The 19,421-nt window shown below is 39.3% G+C and overlaps 1 protein-coding gene across 3 annotated transcripts in view; it reads left to right on the forward strand.

Annotated features, from left to right (window-relative positions):
• The first annotated feature begins 305 nt into the window (after positions 1 to 305).
• The window catches only part of IRAG2 (inositol 1,4,5-triphosphate receptor associated 2), a 54,348-nt gene continuing 35,232 nt past the window's right edge, over positions 306 to 19,421 (forward strand). Inside the window, exons 1-7 of one of the 3 annotated variants that reach the window (XM_070453797.1) lie at positions 306 to 491; positions 922 to 1,084; positions 8,355 to 8,416; positions 9,506 to 9,586; positions 10,482 to 10,578; positions 12,466 to 12,613; positions 13,378 to 13,459. In XM_070453797.1, coding sequence (XP_070309898.1) covers positions 336 to 491; positions 922 to 1,084; positions 8,355 to 8,416; positions 9,506 to 9,586; positions 10,482 to 10,578; positions 12,466 to 12,613; positions 13,378 to 13,459 — 789 coding nt within the window. In that variant the 5' untranslated portion in view covers positions 306 to 335. Of the gene's footprint in view, positions 492 to 895; positions 1,085 to 8,354; positions 8,417 to 9,505; positions 9,587 to 10,481; positions 10,579 to 12,465; positions 12,614 to 13,377; positions 13,460 to 19,421 lie in introns of those variants that run through there. The other 2 variants (XM_070453794.1, XM_070453796.1) reach the window with 2 other exon arrangements.

Genomic DNA, 19,421 nt, shown 5'->3' on the forward strand with positions numbered 1-19,421 from the left:
TTCCCTTCTTCCTTTTTCCTTTCTTTTTGTTGAAAAAGCTAAATGTGTTATGTAAATATTGCACCTGTCACAGTGACCTCATTATGCTACCAATGTAGCTAAGAACTATGAATGTAGCTTGTGGGGAACTGAATATTCCAATGTAGAAGAGGAAACTTTTTTATCTGTAAAGTGAGGTTATCAGACTAAGTGAGCAATATAATTGCTTTAATTAAAGTTCTATATTTGTGAAGCATTTATCTGTATGTAAATACTTTCACTTTTCCCTCTCATCTCTGAGGAACTGTATTAAATTTGAACTTGTCATAACTTCCGAGGGTTAACTCTTGGTTGAAATGTCACTGACAGCTTGTGGTTGGGACTTTTTTAACTCCAGGCAGAAACAACTAGAAACCATCACACGGCGGCAAAAGGTTGGTGTCAGGCAGGAAGCCATCTTCAGGAAGCAGGTCCAAGAAGCCAGCCAGTGGTTGGAGGAGGCAGAGAAGCAGGTAGGGTGGCCTTTGACTGACTACATTACAGGCACAGGAAGTCTCCTCAGATGTCCTTAAAACCCTTAAGTAAAAATGGAGGAGGAAGCAAAAAAACAAAGAGGAACTGCGAAGTTCAGTCCCTCTCGACTAGCAGTGAGCGGAGGAAGTAAAGGGGGAGTCGTAAGAGGCGGTGTCAACAGCCTGCTGATGAAAGAGGCGACTTTGCAGAAAGAGGCAACTTGACATATCAAGACTTTTGCCACTGTAGAAATAGCTCAGGCATACGAAGCCCATGCAAACACAGAATTGCAGAAGTTCAGCGGAGGCTTATCGCTTCCCTGAGAAGAAAAGCACATTTTCAGTTTCGTGTGCATGATCAGAGTGAGCATTCGCTTGCTTCCTTTCCCGGCCGCCCTGCTAAAATCCAGCGTTCGCTGTCGGTATCCAGGTGGAGGATGGAGATGGGGCAGCCCACTCTGCCGGGGAAGAAGCGAAGCCTTCACTGCATAAATTAGAGGAAGCAATTTCAGATCAACGAAATCTCCAGACTATAAATACCGAGTTAGTGAACACTTGCCAGACACTTGGGCAGAAGACAAGAAAACCGAAAAGTGAGTAGCCAATATTTGTTGTGTTCGAATTTAGTCCACTCTGAGGTAAGGGGCAAAAGGGCTACAGCCATTTGTCTATATTCCAGCTACTGTATTATACTGAACTCACGGTGATGAAATGGCTCCAGAAGGCAGAGTTATGGGCACTCACAGAGGTCTGCCTAGTGGCTAAGAGGAAGAATTTAACCATTAACTTTCCCTTTTTGTTATTTATGATAAGCTAGATTTTTTCCATGATTATTATTTCTTTAAAAATTAAACAAGTAGGAGGGAGGTTCAGAAGGAGGGGGCATATGTATGCATATAGCCAATTCACATTGTTGTATGGCAGAAACTGACACACCATTATAAAGCAATTACCCTCCAATTAAAAATAAAAAATTAAAACTTCTCAATACCTGTAAATGTAAACATGGAAAAAAATCTTGTATGCCTGAAATAGTTAAACTTGCAAATTATTTACATATTCTGCTCTGATTTTATTAGCTGGTTTGTACCCATCACATGGTAGAAAAGGCCTGCCTCTCTGTTTTTTTTTTTTTCTTTTTTTTTCTATTTTCTTAAAAGCAATTATTTTAGGGTTGAGCAAAAATACTTATGAATTCAATGTGTATCAAAATATTATATATGTGTGAAAAGTCTTTAAAAATAATATTAAGGTGTTCTTTACATATATATAATATGTTGCTTTAAAAATTAGAATATTGTAATTTTTCTGTATTACCTAAAAGTGGAGAAATGTTTACTGAGGATTTGAGTGAGCAGACAGTTGTCAAATGACAGATGTCAGATTATTTTTAAGCTTATTTTATTCTAGAAATATAGTTCAATAAAAGTAAAGCATATATATATATATATATAAAACCATTTATCAGACAAATGCTTTTGTTCAACCAGCTTCTTGTTCTAGTTGTATAAAGGTTCCTTTTATAGAAAGTATTGGTTTGGGTCATAACTAACTATAAGCTTAAGGTAAGCTAGAGATGGAAATTTTCAGACTTGTGTTTATTTTGGATTTATTGTACCCTTTCTGCTGTTATCTGAGAAAGCTGTTTAAGCATTTAAAGGAATTGGCTAGTTCTAAAATAGCAATGGTTGTTCAACACTTCATTATTATTTTTATTTCTAAGCCTTGTAGCACTTGCTCATTTTCAGTAACTCTAAGTATCATTTTACTCTGCTTCACTGTCAGACAATGTAAAGCGTGCTTTAAGTTACATAATCTATGTTATTTTTTGTATTGCTCAGAAGGCATTGGAAAAGGTCCCCTTGTGATTAGAGTTGTTCATTTTGAGACATGAATGTGCCTTCATTAAGGCATTTCAAAGTTGGTTTATAGTGTGTTTGCTTTAGATGCTGTGCTTTGAGGTCTAATCTTTTGATCCAGTTATATTTATCCTTTGGTTAAATCACTATTATACCTCACAGTTTTATAAAATGAAAAATTTATCCCCTCCTCTATTGGTCTGTAGTACCTTCTCGGAAAGGCCAAGTTTTACAACTTATTCCAAAATATACATTCTTAATATTATGAACTTGCTCTTGTCTTCCCAGTGTATACTTAGGGGATAATTGGTCCAAATATCATTTAAAACAGAATATGAAAGCTACCCTGGGTGGGATGCATGTATTTTTGTCTGGCTGGATAAAGTAGGATGAATGCTTCCCTTCTGTCTTGAATTGCTCACTGCATGTGATACAGCATTGCTCTATCAGCTCCTTCACTTGCTAGTAATTTTTGTTCCCCTAAGAAGGCATACCTATCAAGATTTTGCTCTGATGACCTTTTGCTTATGAAGATCTTTCTAATAATACCCTAAAAAATAAACCTTTGCAAGAAGAGGAAAATTTGGGTAGCACATATTTTCAAGATGTCTGTAGAGAAGATTTTCCAGATAGACTGTGAACAGATGTCAGTGAGCTAGGACAGTTATCACACAAACACATCCTCACACATTCCACCATGACCACTACTACCACATACTGTCTGAATTCTGACTCAGACGTTTGAATTTTGAGTCAGAAAACAAAACTATTTAAATACATTTTGTTCTTGTGAAACTTTCTGGTTAGCTTTATAAATTCATTAAATGTCATGGCAGTTGCTCTCTGCTGTACCTAACAAAGGTTCGTTAGCAAATTTTGTGGGGATGCAGTTGTTTAGTCCAAAATTTTAGGTTAATGACAGTGTTCTCAAACTGGAAGTAGGAAGTTGTTTATGACGTTTGATGAGATGCCCTGAATTTACTGTTGACTGAGAATATTGTTCAAGTTTTCAGTTGCCACCAGGACTGGACTGATTTATGAGGTAATTAGTATACACACTTGCCCTCCTGAAATATGCCATTAGAATTCTTAAATGTCTTGAATGATAACATGCATTCTTTCTTCTGCTTTTTGGTATATATCTCTTAAGTATCTTATTAACAAGGGCAATACTGGATGTGTAAATGAATGTTTGCTTTGAAAATGAAGTGAATAAAGCTTCTTAGATCTAGGGTATGCATACAGCATATTAGGGTGAATCTGATGTGCAAGAAACAAGAGACTAAATGATCTAATCCAAGCTATCACCCCTTTATTATTCATCCACTTTTTTACCCCATCTACATAAAATCTTCAGAGAGTTGCTCATACGGTAGACAATGAGTGAAACCATAAGTAATCCCTTTAGAAGGCATAAATATTTCTTTGGGGAGAGAGCCTGAGAAGCTCCTGTATATTATAATTCTGTATTTGAACATAGAATCTGACATGAACTTTAGAGTAGGCTTTCACCTAGATGAGCTCACTGGAAATTCTCTTCCAGCTTCTATACTTAGCCTGGAGGGCATGATGTATGGGGCAGAGAACAGTCTTACAGCTTTGAGGATGAAGGTGGTTGTGTACTGAGCAATTAAGACACAATAGGGAAATAAGGCTGAAAGGGGAATTTAGGTGATGGGGATACTCAAAGATAGGTGTTGGGAAGAGGACCAAGGAGATAACGAAGTTAAAACATGGCTTGCTGGACAGTTCTGATGGGATGCGGGCCTCTATTGTCCCAGAGGAAAAATGCATGAATGGATGAAATAATCCAGGAGAAAGTATTGCAGTGATAAAGAGCATAGGATTTGAAGTTAAACAAACCTATGTTCTGATTCTAAGTCTACAAAAAGAAAGTCAAGTCGCTCAGTCGTGTCCGACTCTTTGTGACCCCATAGACTGTAGCCCACCAGGCTCCTCCGTCCATGGAATTTTCCAGGCAAGAGTACTGGAGTGGCTTGCCATTTCCTTCTCCAGGGGATCTTCCTGACCCAGGGATCGAACCCGGGTCTCCCTCACTGCAGGCAGACGCTTTACCCTCTGAGCCACCAGGGAAAGCCCCAGTGTCTACAAAAGACTTTGATAAATTTGGGCAACTCTCTACTTCTCCGAACCTCAGTATCTTCCTCCAGAAAATGCTGGAGTTCTTAATTTATACTGTAACAAAAGCACAGCAGTAGCTAGTGAGTGGCTGGCCATACTGGGTATAGTCTGTTCTGCAGGGGCATGTTTCTGTATGTAAACTACCTCATTTGCAATTGACAAATGGGTGAAGACTTGTGAGAAGAATATGGATGTTTCATTCAATTTGGGTATAGAATCTGAATTGGTAGGATGAGAACTATAACCTACAGCAGCAAAGGAAAAAACCCTCAGCTTGGCTGCTGACAGGCAGCAAGAGGCTTTCAGCTTTATTTTAAGAAAATTAAAAACAAGTGCCTGCACCTGGGCCTCCCTTGCCGAGGACCGCCGTCCCAACCCCGGCAGAGCTCTGCTCTGTGGCAGACTGTATTCCCACCTGCACTTGTTTCAGCAGCCCCACAGCCTCCAAGTTCCACTTTCATGTGCATTTTCTCAGCACCCCACCAGCTCTGTGCCACTTAAAGTGTCACCAGCATTTCCACTCCATTGTTTTTGTGCATTCTAGGATTCTGGAAGTCAGCCTTTAGCCATTTTAAGTCCTATGTCTTAGTGATCTAAGTTACTTTCCCTGGTACTAATAGCAATTGTGTTCGTTAGTGCTTGGGTTACAGTGTTGCATATACATTTTTAGTGGTCTCTTCCTAGCCCTATTTATCTCATAAGCTCCATTATTTTTGTTCTTGTCGTTTTTATTTATCCTTAAATTTTATTTGTTTTTGCCTGCACTGGGTCTTGCTTACAGCACAAGGGCTTTCCCTAGTTGTGGTGAGCAGGGTTGCTATTCCCTAGTTGTGGTGCACAGGCTTCTCGTTGTGGTGGCTTCTCTTTTTTGCAGAGCATGGGCTCTAAAGCCCAAGCTGAGTTGTGGCCCGTGGGCTTAGTGGCTCTGTGGTTCATGGGTTGTTTCCAGACCACAGATCCAACTTGTGTCTCTTGCATTGGCAGGCAGACTCTTAACCACTGGACCACTAGGGAAGCCTTGTTGTAGTTTTTAAATTCTTAGTTATTGCTGAGTAATTAATATATCACAAAACGTTGAGATCGTAAGTGTACTGTGGAACCAGCTTGACAAGTGCACATGGAAACACAGAACTGCAATAACCCCAGAAACTTCCTTTGTGTGACTTCCACTTCTACCTTCACCACCACCAGGAAGAACCACTGATCTGGTTTCTATCATCAGTGGGTTCTAGATGGGTTCTAGAATTTAGGCTGTTCTAGGACTGAGTTGTATAGTATAAACCTTTGTGTGCTTCTGTCTGTCTTCTCTTCAGTGTGTTTATCAAGGTGATGCCTTTTCATGGTTGAGTTACATTGTTTTGTAAGAACATTGCACAATGTAATTCTCTTTTCTCCTATTCTTGGACATCTAAATTATTTCCAGTTTTGGGTCTGTGTGTGGACCTGTGTTTTTTTTTTAACCTAGGTTAATTATCTAGGAGCAGAGCTTTTAGATCATAGTATAGCTGTAACTCTAACATCTTAAGAAACTGCAAACAGTGTTCATAGTGCTTGGAGCATTTCATGCTCCTTCCAGCAGTGTGCAGGAGTTCCAGGTATCTGATTTTAATTTATTGGGTTGATTGGCCATTGTTTTATTTCTTCTTTGTGAACTACCTAAATCTTTTGCCCCTTTTCAAGTTAAGTCCCTTGTCCTTTCGTTACTGAGTTTTAGATTTTCTTTTCTTTATATATTTTGAATACAAGAACTTTGACAGATATAAGTGTTGTGAATTATTTTCTTCTACTCTGTGGTTTTCAAAGAACTTTAATATTTTTAATGCACACTTTAATAGAACATTCAGAAATTCTATGAAGTCCATAGTCTGTAAATGTCAACGCTTGTTGATAACTAACATTATTATGGCTCAATATCATGGTCTTGATTTTCAACATCCAATTAATTGCAATATCTTAGTGCATAATCATTTAGAAAGTTGTTTTATTTCAGCTTCCTTCAAAGGCTGAATGTATCCAAGACAACTGGTCTCATCCTACATCACAGATGGCAACAGCAGGGGATACAGTGGCCATTGTTTTACTTGCTTCCATGTAGAACCTAAATGGCCTAGAGACGTGGCAGGTTCAACTCCAAACACATAAAGAAGAATGCAAAGATTCATGCAAATTAAGGTCATAAGCCAGCTTGTTTTGCCTTATGAAACATATGAAAATCGTTGCTACCCGTTGCACAAAACATCTGTTGAAATAAGGTTTACAGCTTGAATGTTTTGAGATTGACTGTTTCTAAAACCCAAGATTGCCTGATGGGAAAGCAGATGGGCAATTTAGACAGTCTTATACTAACTCGTTATTTCTTCTGAAACACAAACTTAATTTAGAAATTCAAAGACAGTGTATTGAGATATATAACTTCAGAAGTATAATGTTGGGAACTGGTTAAGAGAACAGAGCCTTACTCAGAACACTGATTAGGAGAACAGAGCCTTATTTCTTAATATAGTAAACACAGGGAATTTTAAAAAATTGAATCTATCCTTGAGTTCTAAGTATTCAGAATTTAATTCTTTAAAATTACTTAAATATGTTAAAATAGTTTAAAAATATATTATCCTCCTTGTGGGCCTCATAAGCACTGTCAAGCTTAGTTGAAAAATGTTAGTTTTACAAAAAAATTCATATAAAATAAATTTTACATGGGTAATTTTCCACAAATTGGAGGTTTTCAAGCTTTTTTCCCTGGAAAATATTTATAATTAGAGTTTGTACTTTTCACATGTATTAGCCTTATTTTCTATGGCTCAGAATTTCTTCAGGCTACTGAGGCATAAAACTGTTGGTCTTTAAAATAAGAAACACCAGATTTCGGTGTGTTTTGGACAGCAGAGTATCTATCTGCTGTTAATTTTTCTGGCTCTTAGTGACTTTTTTTTTAAGTGGCAGCTATTAATATGCCTCCATCTAGCAGAGCTTCCTACCCTCATTTAATTTTTGTTTTTAATCATCTGTGGGCTGAGAAAACAGTCAAGCTTGTGAGAATTATGTATAAATTCCGAGCCTACTATCTGAGTGAAGTATAGGACTTGCCACGTGAATAAAGGGCATGGATATCAACATCTATTTTGGTTGTTCCAATGATTTCAGCCTATTTTCTGGTTCTTGGCAACTTTTCAAAGGGTATGGATTGTCAAATAAGAAATATGCTACTATTTAACTTAGAAGTTAAATAGGTATTTTTCTCACTTTCATTATTTCAGAGATGAGAATTTGGAAGTTGCTGGGAAGCAGATTTTCAGTTAAGTGGAGAGACAAATATTTTTAATTTCACAAAAGAGGATAGTGAATGGAGCACTGTCCTGTGAGTCTGATCTTAGCTCCGTGAATAGCCAGTTATGTACTTCAGTCCTCTGGACATCAGTGTCCTCATGGTCTCACCCCTACTTGTAGGATTCTGGGGTTCTGTGGCTGTTTCCAGGGCTTCCTTTCCTTGTAGCTTGAGCAGAGGCTTATTAAAGAGCCAATTTCCCCATGGGTAGGGGGTTGATGGAGTGACCTCTGAGGTGTATTTCCTTTTTAACATGAGTAATTCTGTGACTCGCTTCTAGAAGATAATTCACTTGCATTGATCAAGGTTAATTTTAAATACCCAAGGGCAGTAATAGTTTAGCTGCACCCACCTGTTTTGTTCTTCTGCTTTCCCAGTTTGATGAGTCTTGAGTTGAGAACATCATTCTCAAAAGCCATTGTTTTCTCTCTCCTTTCCTCAGGCCCCAGATTTAAAGCTGTTAAAAGTTTATGAAATGCATGAAGGGGGGATTTTTACAAATTGTCATATTAAGCTGGTTATACATTCTCTTTATAGCAACAATTCAGCCACTAGGAAAGAACTTAGTTAAAGGACAACTCCATGGCTTGCTGTTTCAGGTAAAAAGCAAACAGAAAGACCCAAACCCCTGTGATATGTGTTTACTGTGGGGAAGTTGTCCAGTTGGTGTAAGATTTTGAAGCTAAGTTATAATATATAATAATTTTAGTCATAAAGTTAAATAACCGACTTAGAAAAAGATGCTCTGCTGAACTTTGTCCTCTCATGCATTTTTGAAAGCATTTCGCAAAACAGGAGAGAACACTCATCAGTGAGTGGTTCCTAATAACATCTTTTAGAGAGGAAGCACCTCAGAATTTACTGTATCTATTAGCAAAAGGCCAGTTTTCTAGCTTAGTCACCTCCCTTCTGAGACTCTTGAGTAGGCTTTGGTGGTTGTTGTCTCTCTTTCCTGTTTGAACAAAGCTCTCGACTCCTTTCTGTCTGGATATCTCAGGATATCCATGGTGGAGTTAAATGTGTTTCTTTCCCTTATGACACTTGGTGAATTTCTCCTTTCTGTTCATAAATGAAGAACATAAGGAACAGCAAGATTGGCACTGGAGAGAAGGGGCTGGAGGAGGAAAGAGAGAAGGGTGACATTTGCATGTATCTGTTCCCAGGGCATAATGCAGGAACATCTGTTTAAGCAGAAAAAAAAATTCATGTCAGAGATTAAGCTAGGCAGAGTGCCTAAGAAGCCCCTTACAATAAGTTGAACAGGAAAAATCTCCATATCTAAATGTGCTTTAATCATCTCAAGAACACCAGTTTTCTATTATAATGCAACTAATAGATATGTATCTACTTCTTCGAGGAAAGTCACAGTTTTATTGCTGTAAAATTTTCACAGACACCATTTTCACTACTCTGAGTTATATCTCCAATGAGCTTCTTTGGCCTCTGCCTGAAGATTTCAATGACAAAGCCATTTAGTTTCCTGTTACGATTTCATTCCTAGAATAAGTAATGGGGGAAATGCAATGAGAAGCTTACCATTATAAACTTGTTCCCTTAATGTAAAATACAAGATAAACAACTAGTCTATTTTCTCCCCCTCAGTTAATATCACATCTTTAACGTGTTTTGTATCTGTGACTCTTCCATCATCCTATTTTTGAATACACTCTACCATTTTCTCATGACAGAGCTGTTTAGATGAGGAATTTCCTCACTGTGATCCCTTGTCCTGCACAGAAAGAATTCAGCAATTTTTCCAGAAACAGCTGGTAAGTTTCAGCTTTTTGAAACTATTTAAGTGCCAGTTGTGAACCTACTGTGTGTGTATTAGTAAGTCAGAACTCTATACTAGTTTTCTTGAGAGAGTAGCAGGTGAAGCCAGATACCTATTTTCTTTTCTTTGTTAAGGCTTGAATGCCTGATTTTACTTTCTATTTAGAGTCATTTGTTATTTATTTTTGGCTGTGCTGGCTCTTCATTGCTGTGTGCAGGCTTTCTCTGGTTGCGGCGAGCGGGGGAGCAGGCGCTGCTTCACTGAGGTGTGCAGGCTTCGCTGCAGTACCTTCCCTTGGGGCTTCCCTTGGGGCTCTCGGTGCGAGGTCTGCAGTAGTGTGGCCCCCAGCTGGGGTGCTGACTAGTAGCTCTGGTGCATGGGCTGAGTTGCTCTGTTGCACATGGGATCTTCCCAGATCAGGAACCAAACCTGCCTCTCCTGCTTTAGCAGTTGGAGTCTGAACCACTAGACCACAAGGGAAGCCCTATTTTTTTTTTTCTTTATTATGTGCACACACAATTTTGATAGGCCCTAGGAAATGGTACTATTGAAAACTTTTTGATTATAGTATCATAAAAAAGAAATATATAACCAAACCTGCCCCTCATATTTCTTTCCCCAAAGCCTTTGTTTATATGAAAGTGTTTATTATTGGATATTGGTGTTATCATTCTATTAAATTATTGAAGAGTAATTTTTAGTAAATATTACATTTTACTCATAAACTCTACCTCTCAATTCAGAGCATGAAAGCTTTGTTATTTTGTTACTTCTTGATCTCTCTTGTGGGGGGACAATGATATTCTTTTTAATTCTGGAGATGAAGAGAGTAGATTATGAAATACGTTATAGCCCTTTGGAAAGCTAATAGGACTTGATTTTCTGTTCAGAAGCGGCATTGCCATAAAAGATATAGTGGTCCAGAGGCAAGAATACATCAGCTACCCTTGGCCTTCAAACACACGTGCTGGTACACACCTCTGCTGGGTAAGCGTGGATGGCCCCTTTCCTATACCCTGGTAGACACCGATGGAGGTGGGGTTTTTTTTTTGAAACAGAAAATACTCAGTTATTGGGAAGATCCCCTGGAGAAGGGAATGGCAACCCACTCCAGTATTCTTGCCTAGGAAAGCTCATGGACAGAGGAGCCTGGTGGGCTATAGTCCATGGGGTCTCAGAGAGGTGACAACTTAGTGACTAAACAATAACAACAATATATAGCAAAGGTTGTTGAAAGCTTATATGTTTATCCCTGAATTCAGTCAGTCAACTTATATTTGAGCACTTACTCTGTGTAAGGCACTGTATTATATATTAATATAATGAAGAGTAATCCCTAAAATAGCTCACAGATTATGAAGGGAAGTAAGACTTGGGGTCAGAGAAGGCTCTGTAGAAGAAACGAGTGTTTAACTGGGCACCGAAAGACAAATTGCATTTGGAAGAGCAAAAAGCATGGGAAAAAGTATTCCAATGGAGAAAATAACATGAGTTGTGGGGAAAGAAGAATGCAAAGTTGTAAGAGAAGAGTTCAAGCTTGGCAAATCACTTTGGAAATAAGAGGACTCGGGTCAGGGTTCAGTAGAATGTAAGTCTGGAGCAGGTTCATATCAATGCCAGGCTAAGGAGAATGAACCTTATCTTGGAGATGCTCAAAACTGGGGCATCTCTCATCGCAACACAGATGTGCTTTGAAAGTAAAAGTTAATGGTTGGTTCTGAAAGGATAAAAGAAATGGGATGATAAAATAACTTAAAGAAGGAATAAAAAGTAAGTAGAGTGATTTGTGGATCATTTCAACTAGAAAAGGGACAACTGCTGCCAGAACTAACGAGTGACCAGTTCGTGTAGGACAACAGATGAGCACTTGCTTTCTAGGGATGATGTTACCCACAGGAAGTCAGTGATCATTACAAGGGCGCTGAAGGAGAGCCAGGCACTGGTCTCTGCCCTGGACATGCCTCTTAATTCCTTTAATCCTCACTATATCCCTGTGAAGTAGATGCTAATGTAATTGCCATTTTAAAAATAAGGAAACAGGGACATTGAGTTAGGAACTTGCCTCAGGTCACGTGGCACTTCGTGCGTAAGTAAACTGGGGCTCAGAGTGGGTTCGTTATTTATCTGAGATCACAAAACTGTACATGGCAGAGTCAGGCTTTGAATAGAAAATTGTGATTGTTTCCAAAGTCTATGTTTTTTCTATTAAATTCTGCTGCTTCTTGGACGCAGAAAAGCATAACAAGACAGTTTCCACACCCAGAAAAAGTTGTCATCCTATTTCCTGCACTCTTCAATGGGCAGGGAAGTCTGTTGAGCTGCAGTCCCTGCGGTCTCTAAGAGTCGGACACGACATAGCGGCTGATCAACAAAAACAATGTCAAGCTATTTTCTCTTCAGCAGTTGGTAAAATGTTTCTGTAAAGAAACAGATAGTAAATATTTGAGGTTTTGCAGGCTGTATGGTTTCTGCAGCAACTACTCAGCTTTGCTATTGTAGCACACGAGCAACCTTGGATGATGCTGGATGAGTGGGTGTGGCTACGTCCCAATAAAACTTTATTTACAAAAACAGCTGGCTGGCTGGATTTTGCTTGTGGCAGAAAGCTGTTGTTGAAATCTCTAGTTGCTTACTAGGCAAGGGTTTGTTTCCCCTCCTCCACCCTCACTCGTCCTTGAAAAAAGAAAGGCATGAAAACTTAGGGGGTGGGGGATTATGTTAAAAAATTAATAAAACTGAATTGATTTTTGCTGTCCCAGAAATGGTCTCATCAAAGAGGGAATTTTTGGAGAGTCCCTCCAAAGATTTTGAATTTTGTGGCATCTGCATTTGAACCATTAATTTCTATTTTTATTTTTCTCCCTTCTAATGCAGATGCCTTGCATCTGGATAGTCTTACAGCAATTCCAAGGCTAGAATTGACACCTTTCTCATGTGTGGCCAACCTAATCCATGCTTCACGTGAAAGGCCCAGATATGAAGAAATAGAGGATGGTGCTTTGGCTGTGACTGAAAGACACAAGTAAGCTAAAAGGGCAGACTAGACTTATTCTGCTTTTTGGGGGTGGCCCCTTTCCATTGCCTACCCTTTTAATCAGTTAGATTTTCATATCCTCAGATTGTAACACCTTTATCATGGAATTTTCATTGTGTAACTTGCCTAACTTTCTGAAAATCGATAATGTAAAACAAAGATACCTCTATAGTTTGCTCCATAGCTCTTTTGAATTTCATAATATCCATCCTAAAACTGTAAAAGATGAATTAGGCTATTTAAAATGTTTCCCAGTTTTTAGGAATATATTATGTACTGCTAAATTAACTTATTCTGCTAGGTTTTGATCATAATTCTATTCCTTCACACTCCAGGTGAACAAGTCTTTGAGAATCTACCCCCGTGCCCCGCTTCCCGCACCCAAAGCTCCTCTGAGTTCACTCAAATTTCTAAGTACACAGATTGATCTTCCTTAGGAAAAGTTTAGAAAAGTCAGTGGAATTTGTGAGCACTGTCCACTCCACTGAAATTTCCTATCTGTACCAAGAGGTCAGGAAGCAAGACTTTGAATTGCAAATACTTCATTTTCATTTGGGGCTGGATTCTCTGTGGTTATAACCTCTCTCTGATGTAGCTTGGAGCTCTCTTTGATCATGTCTCACTGAAGGCATGAACTTAATTAGAAATTTGGTAAAATTGGGGTGGGGAAGGGAAACTACATGATAGATTAGTATCTGCGAAAATTTGCAATTTTTCCACTTGTAGTAAGGAACTTTACTTTGTGTTGTCAGGTGTCCTAGCCCTTCAGCTGGTCTCCACCCAGGAACAGATCTTTCAGGTTGCATCAGGATGAATAATGACCTAAGTATGGAAGTGAGTACTGGCCTATATTTCAGCTTCATTTTTTAGCTCTCCCATATCCTGATCCTCTTCCATAGATATTCTTTTTTTTTTTTTTTAAGTATTATAGACACTTTCAAGTACAAGTCTTACATCACAAAATTCAGATGCATGAGAAATGTCTGTCTACCTTTGATGGCAAATGGGGAGCTTTCTCCCCTCTTCTATAGTATAAACTCAAGAAAATATAACAAAAGGATATTTTCATGAAGTGTGATGAACTTTTTGCTTGAGAGGTGGAGTTTGGGACTTAAATTCTCTGTTAACTGCAAGAAGTCTCAGGTCTCATCGACTCTCTGAGAGTTGAGGTCAAGGCTAGATAATCTTTGAGGTGTTGTACTTTGCTGTACAAAGTAAGGCAATGCCCAAGGAGCAATCACTGCCTTAGTTAGGGGTTCATAGTACTTCTTCTGTATCCAAGAAGAGAATACTAAGTAGCTGACGAAGTAAAAATGTGAACATGATAGTAATTCAGTGACGTCCGACTCTTTATGACTCCATGGACTATAGCCTACCAAGTTCCTCTGTCCATGGGATTTTCCAGGCAAGAATACTGGAGTGGTAGCCATTTCCTTCTCCAGGGGATTGTCCTAGCCTTGAACCTGGGTCTCCTGCATTTGTAGGCAGATTCTTTACTATCTGTCACCAGGGAAGCCCCAAGTCACTGAGGGCACTCAGGCAAATACCCCAGGTCATGGAGATGTGTCTGAAGCACCTGTCTTCGTCAGCAGTCTGAGCCTGAGGGAACATGGTCTTCTCAACAGAACAATAGACTGTTCTGTTTCAGAATCTGAAAATCCATCACTCTACTTTTATTTTAAAGATTTATTGTGATATATTTCTCATGTCAAACACTTCATCAATTAAAATTGTTTAATTAAATGTTTTTAAAAATATTCAGAGTTGTATAACCATCACCACAATCAACTTTCAAACATTTTGATGCTCCTAGAAGCATGACTATTAGGAGTCTATTCCTATCCCCTACCCCTACCCCCACTCCCACTCCATCCCACTCTCGGCAGCCACTAATCTACTTTCTGTCTCTATAGATTTGCCTGTTCTGGCTATCTCATATGAATGGAATAATACAATACATGACTTCTTGTGACTAGTTTCTCTCACTTAGTATAATGTTTTTAAGGCTCATCCATGTTGCAGCATGTTATCAACACTTGCTTTTTATGACCACATATTTCACTGTATGAATATTCTATGTGTTGTTTATCCATTTACCATTGATAAGAGCTTGAGTTATTTCTACTTTTTATCATGAACAACATCACTATAAACGTTGATGTAAAGCATTTTGCGTAAATATGTTTTCAGTTCTTTTGAGTATACATCTGCTGTGGTGTGTGTGGTCAGTCATGTCCGACTCTTTGTGACCCCATGGACTGTAGTCCACCAGGCCTCTGTCCATGAAATTTTCCAGGCAAGAATACTGGAGTGAGCTGCCATTCCTGCTCCAGGGGATCTTCCCAATCCAGGGATTCAACCTGTGTTTCTTGCATCTCCTGCACTGGCGGGCAGATCCTTTACCACTGTGCCACCTGGGGTACCCCATATATCTACAAGTGGAATTATCGCACCACATGGGCTTCCCTGGTGGCACAGACGGTAAAGAATCCACCTGCACAGTGGGAGACCTGGTTAGGAAGATCCCTGGAGGAGGGCATGGCAACACATTCCAATATTCTTGCCTGGAGAATCCCCATGGACAGAGGAGCCCGGCAGGCTACAGTCCCTGGGACCACAGAGTCGGACACCACTGAGCGACTAAGCGCAGCACATGGTCACTGTATGTTTAACACTTTGAGGAACTGCAAAGCAGATTTCCAAAGCAGCTACACCATTTTACATTTGCACCAATAGTGTATGAAGATTTCAATTTCTCTATATTCTTATCAGCCCTTGTCTATCCTTTTTTCTTAGTTTACTTAGAAAATGCTTTTATCTCATACTAGAACATAGTTGATTTAAAACATGTTCGTTTCGGTGTACAGCAAAGTGATTCAGTTATATATATACATGTATCTATTTTTTTTGTCTATCTTTTTGATTATGGGTATCAGTGGATGCTAAGTGGTATCTGATTGTGGTTTTCATATGCATTTCCTTAATGACAAATGATGTTGAACATCTTTTCATGTACTCATTGGTCATATGTATATCTTCTTTAGAGATATGTCAACAGATCATTGTTTTTGCCCTATAAAAGAATGAATTTGTTTTTTAATTGTTATATGAGTTGTTCTTATTCTCCCTTTTAAGTGTGTGTATCTGACATTTTTCTGTCCCTTAGTACCCCATCCTATTGAGTAGTTAAGGAAAGTAAAAGGAAATGAATCTGTTTTGCTATTACTTAGCAGTTCTTGTAAAGTTTTAATAAAGGAAGTTGAACTTGGAAGCTTACAGGATGTCTGGTTATTAGTAATTTCCCTTCTATCTGGTATTGATTTCACCAAGAAGGCGGAAGGAACCAACATTAGTTGTGTACCAGGTACACAACTGTAGGAAAGCATTTCTATATACATACTGCTTATTTTGTCTACAACTTTGAATGGTATTCTCTGCTTCTGCCATCAAGGCAACTGAAATTCAGAGAGGTTACATAACTTAACCAGGATCACTCAACTAGTAAGTAGCAAACCTGGGCTGCAAATTCAGGTTTGTCAAGCTTCAAAGATTAACCGCTTCTTACAACTCCTCTTATACAACATTGAATTTAGACATTTCAATCATGATAATTACTCATAGTTACGTGGAAAGTAGTTTTTTGGCTGAGAAACAAATGTGCTTCCTTATGTATCAAAAAGGAGCTCCTAATCCATTCTTATTAGAATATGTGACCAAGTTATTTTGTCTTTTTATTTATTTATTTCCCATCAGGTGTTGGTTGTGTTATGTGGGATCTTTCATTGCGGCAAGCGGGCTTCTCTCTGATAGTGGTATGCGGGCTCAGTAATTGCAATAGGTGGGCTTAGCTGCCCATGGCATATGGGATCTTAGTTCCCCGACCAGAGATGGAACCTGCGTCCCCTGCATTGGGAAGCAGATTCTTAACCACAGGACTAGCAGGGAAGTCCCAGTTATTTTGTCTTGACATCCATGAAGAAATAGGGGCTAACAGCGATCACAGGTCAAATGCTCCTGGGGAAATATAGAGATTCCCTGAAGGTTTTTCTGCTGCCTCTAAGCCATTTTTCCATGGGCCCCAGGAACTAGTCTGTCAGACGCACACTGTGGCTGTTCTCAACTATTTCCACCAATTTCCTTTCTGTCTACTTCACTGAAGAATCCCTGCAGCCTGTTCACTCCCTCATGCCTGTCCCCTGAGCAGATCCCCACCCCCTACCCTGTCATGGCCTCCCACACCCGTCTCTTAAACAAATACAATGCTCTCCTTAGACAGTGCTTGTCAAAGCATTCTCATTAATAAGAATTAAAATTAAATATGAGATTAAAATTACAAAGCATATAATCCATGTTTATCCCAGTGACCCATATATCATTGTGTTTCCTTGACTCTTCAGCTTCAAACTTTCAGAATTTCATCACTCTTGAGGGCCTTCATAACAAGCAACTTGCCCTGGTAGTCAAGCTTTTCTCTAATCTGGCTGCAGACTTAACTTTCCACACTTTCCTCATCCCTGCCTTATAGTTGTCCCTAAATGTCAGCCAAGTCACATGGTCTGTGTTGTCAGAATATATCACACAAAGTTGTTTATGCTGTTTTCTCTGCCTAAAACATTTACAATTCTCCATTTATCAAATTCCATGTGACTGTCAAGGCCCATTCCAAGAACTTTTCTTGTGATAGTGAGGAATATTTCCAGTCAAGCATCTCTAGTCCTTTATCTTCTTCTTTTTTTTAAAGTGGAAACATTTTTAAGTCTTTATTGAATTTTGTTATTTTGTCCCAGTATTGCTTCTGTTTTATGTTTTGGGTTTTTGGGGGTTTTTTTGTCCCGAGGCATGTGGGCTCTTAGCTCTCCAACACCCTGCCCTGGACTGCCCAAGGAAGACTTCTTTAGTCCTTCTTGAGATCAAAATCAGTATGAATTAGAAGTTGAGAGATGAGGGTTTTCCCTGGTTCTCCCTCTCTGCAGCTGTGGAAGTCTTGTCATTCAGACCTCAGTTTCTTTGTTTCTCAAATATCCCACTTGGGAAAAAATAAGTTCACCCTTTTCTTTTAGACCCCAGTAACTCTGCTGGGTAACCCAGTAACTGTGCACCTCTGGAGAAGGCAATGGCACCCCACTCCAGTACTCTTGCCTGGAAAATCCCATGGACGGAGGAGCCTGATAGGCTGCAATCCATGGGGTCACGAAGGGTCAGACGACTGAGCGACTTCACTTTCACTTTTCACTTTCATGCATTGGAGAAGGAAATGGCAACCCACTCTAGTGTTCTTGCCTGGAGAATCCCAGGGACGGGGGAACCTGGTGGGCTGCCGTCTATGGGGTCGCACAGAGTTGGACACGACTGAAGCGACTTGGCAGCAGCAGCAGCAGCAGTTATTCTATTATTTGGTGAATGCCTGTTTACTTCTTTATTCTTGTATCCACTATAGGGTCCATTTAAAACACTGAGAGTGAGCACCCAGTGAACTTGTTGAACTGACAGTCTTGCCCTATTGCTTTCTGACTGGTGTTACTAAGAACTGGAGATTCATTTTTTATTCCTCTCCTGTATTCATAGAGATAGCATATTCTAGCCTCTTTTGCAGAAAGCACAGCATGAGAGAAGACTGAGCATCAGTATTCATAGGAGGATTTTTGGGTGAGCAGAGGACTCTGGCAAGCTTAACATCTCAAGAAGAACATCTCTTCGTAAAATAATTTGGGGTCCAGTTTGGGACATTCTTGGGAAGAGCAGAGCTACTTTACCGACTCAGTGAAATCTATTTATTTGGAATATTTTAAAGAGGAAAAAAAAGAAATAAATTATTTCCAGTCCTTGTCTTTTAGAGACTCTGACTAAAATATTTATGAATAAAATAAAATAAAATATTTATGAGAGAAATTTTTACAGTATCTGAGTCATACTTCAAAACAATGCTAGGGTAGTTTTAGTGGGTGACAGTGTCAGTGAGACAAGATGGGCCACAGGTTGATAATTGTTGAATCTGCAAAATAGGTACACAAGGGTGGTGTTCTATTCTGTCTACTTTTGTATTTATTTGAAATATTCCCCAGATGACTTAGAATTTTTAGCCACATAGTGTAGGTTTTGGAATTAAGCAGGTGTGGTTTTAAACTGGCTCTGTTACTTATTATCTGTGTGACCTTGGACAAGTGGCTCAACCTCTTTCAGTTTGCTTGTGTCCCTTGTGAAACAGAGATATTATTTTGCAGAGTTCTTCTGAGAATTCAAATACATACACATACATATATTATGCATACACACACATATATATATCCGTACATACATATACATATATTATGCATATACACATACCTATATATATCTGCAACTGTTAAGTTCTGGTCTAACCAGTCCATGGAAACAAACCAGGTTTGTTTAGAGAAACAAACTGCTCATATTTAGAGAAAAGGCAAATCTCAGTGCTCTGTCTCCTCACTTGCTGATGCATAGGAAGCTCTTTTTATTTCATGAGGTCAACATGAAACAAAAGAACATTTGCTTTTCCAAGAATCTATGTTGATGCCTGGGCTTCCCTGGTGGCTCAGACGGTAAAGAATCTGCCTGCAATACAGGAGACCCTGGTTTGGTCCCTGGGTCAGGAAGATCTCCTGGAGAAGGAAATGACAACCCACTCCAGTATTCTTGCCTGGAGAATTCCATGGACAGAGGAGCCTGGTGGGCTGCAGTCCAAGGGGTTGCAAAGAGTCGTACACGACTGAGCAACTAACCCTTTCATACTGATGCCTACCAGTATATCCCAGTGTCCTTCTGACCTCACCAACCA

This window comes from Odocoileus virginianus, chromosome 23 (genome assembly GCF_023699985.2).
Source record: "Odocoileus virginianus isolate 20LAN1187 ecotype Illinois chromosome 23, Ovbor_1.2, whole genome shotgun sequence".
In the NCBI taxonomy this organism is placed as follows: domain Eukaryota; kingdom Metazoa; phylum Chordata; class Mammalia; order Artiodactyla; family Cervidae; genus Odocoileus; species Odocoileus virginianus.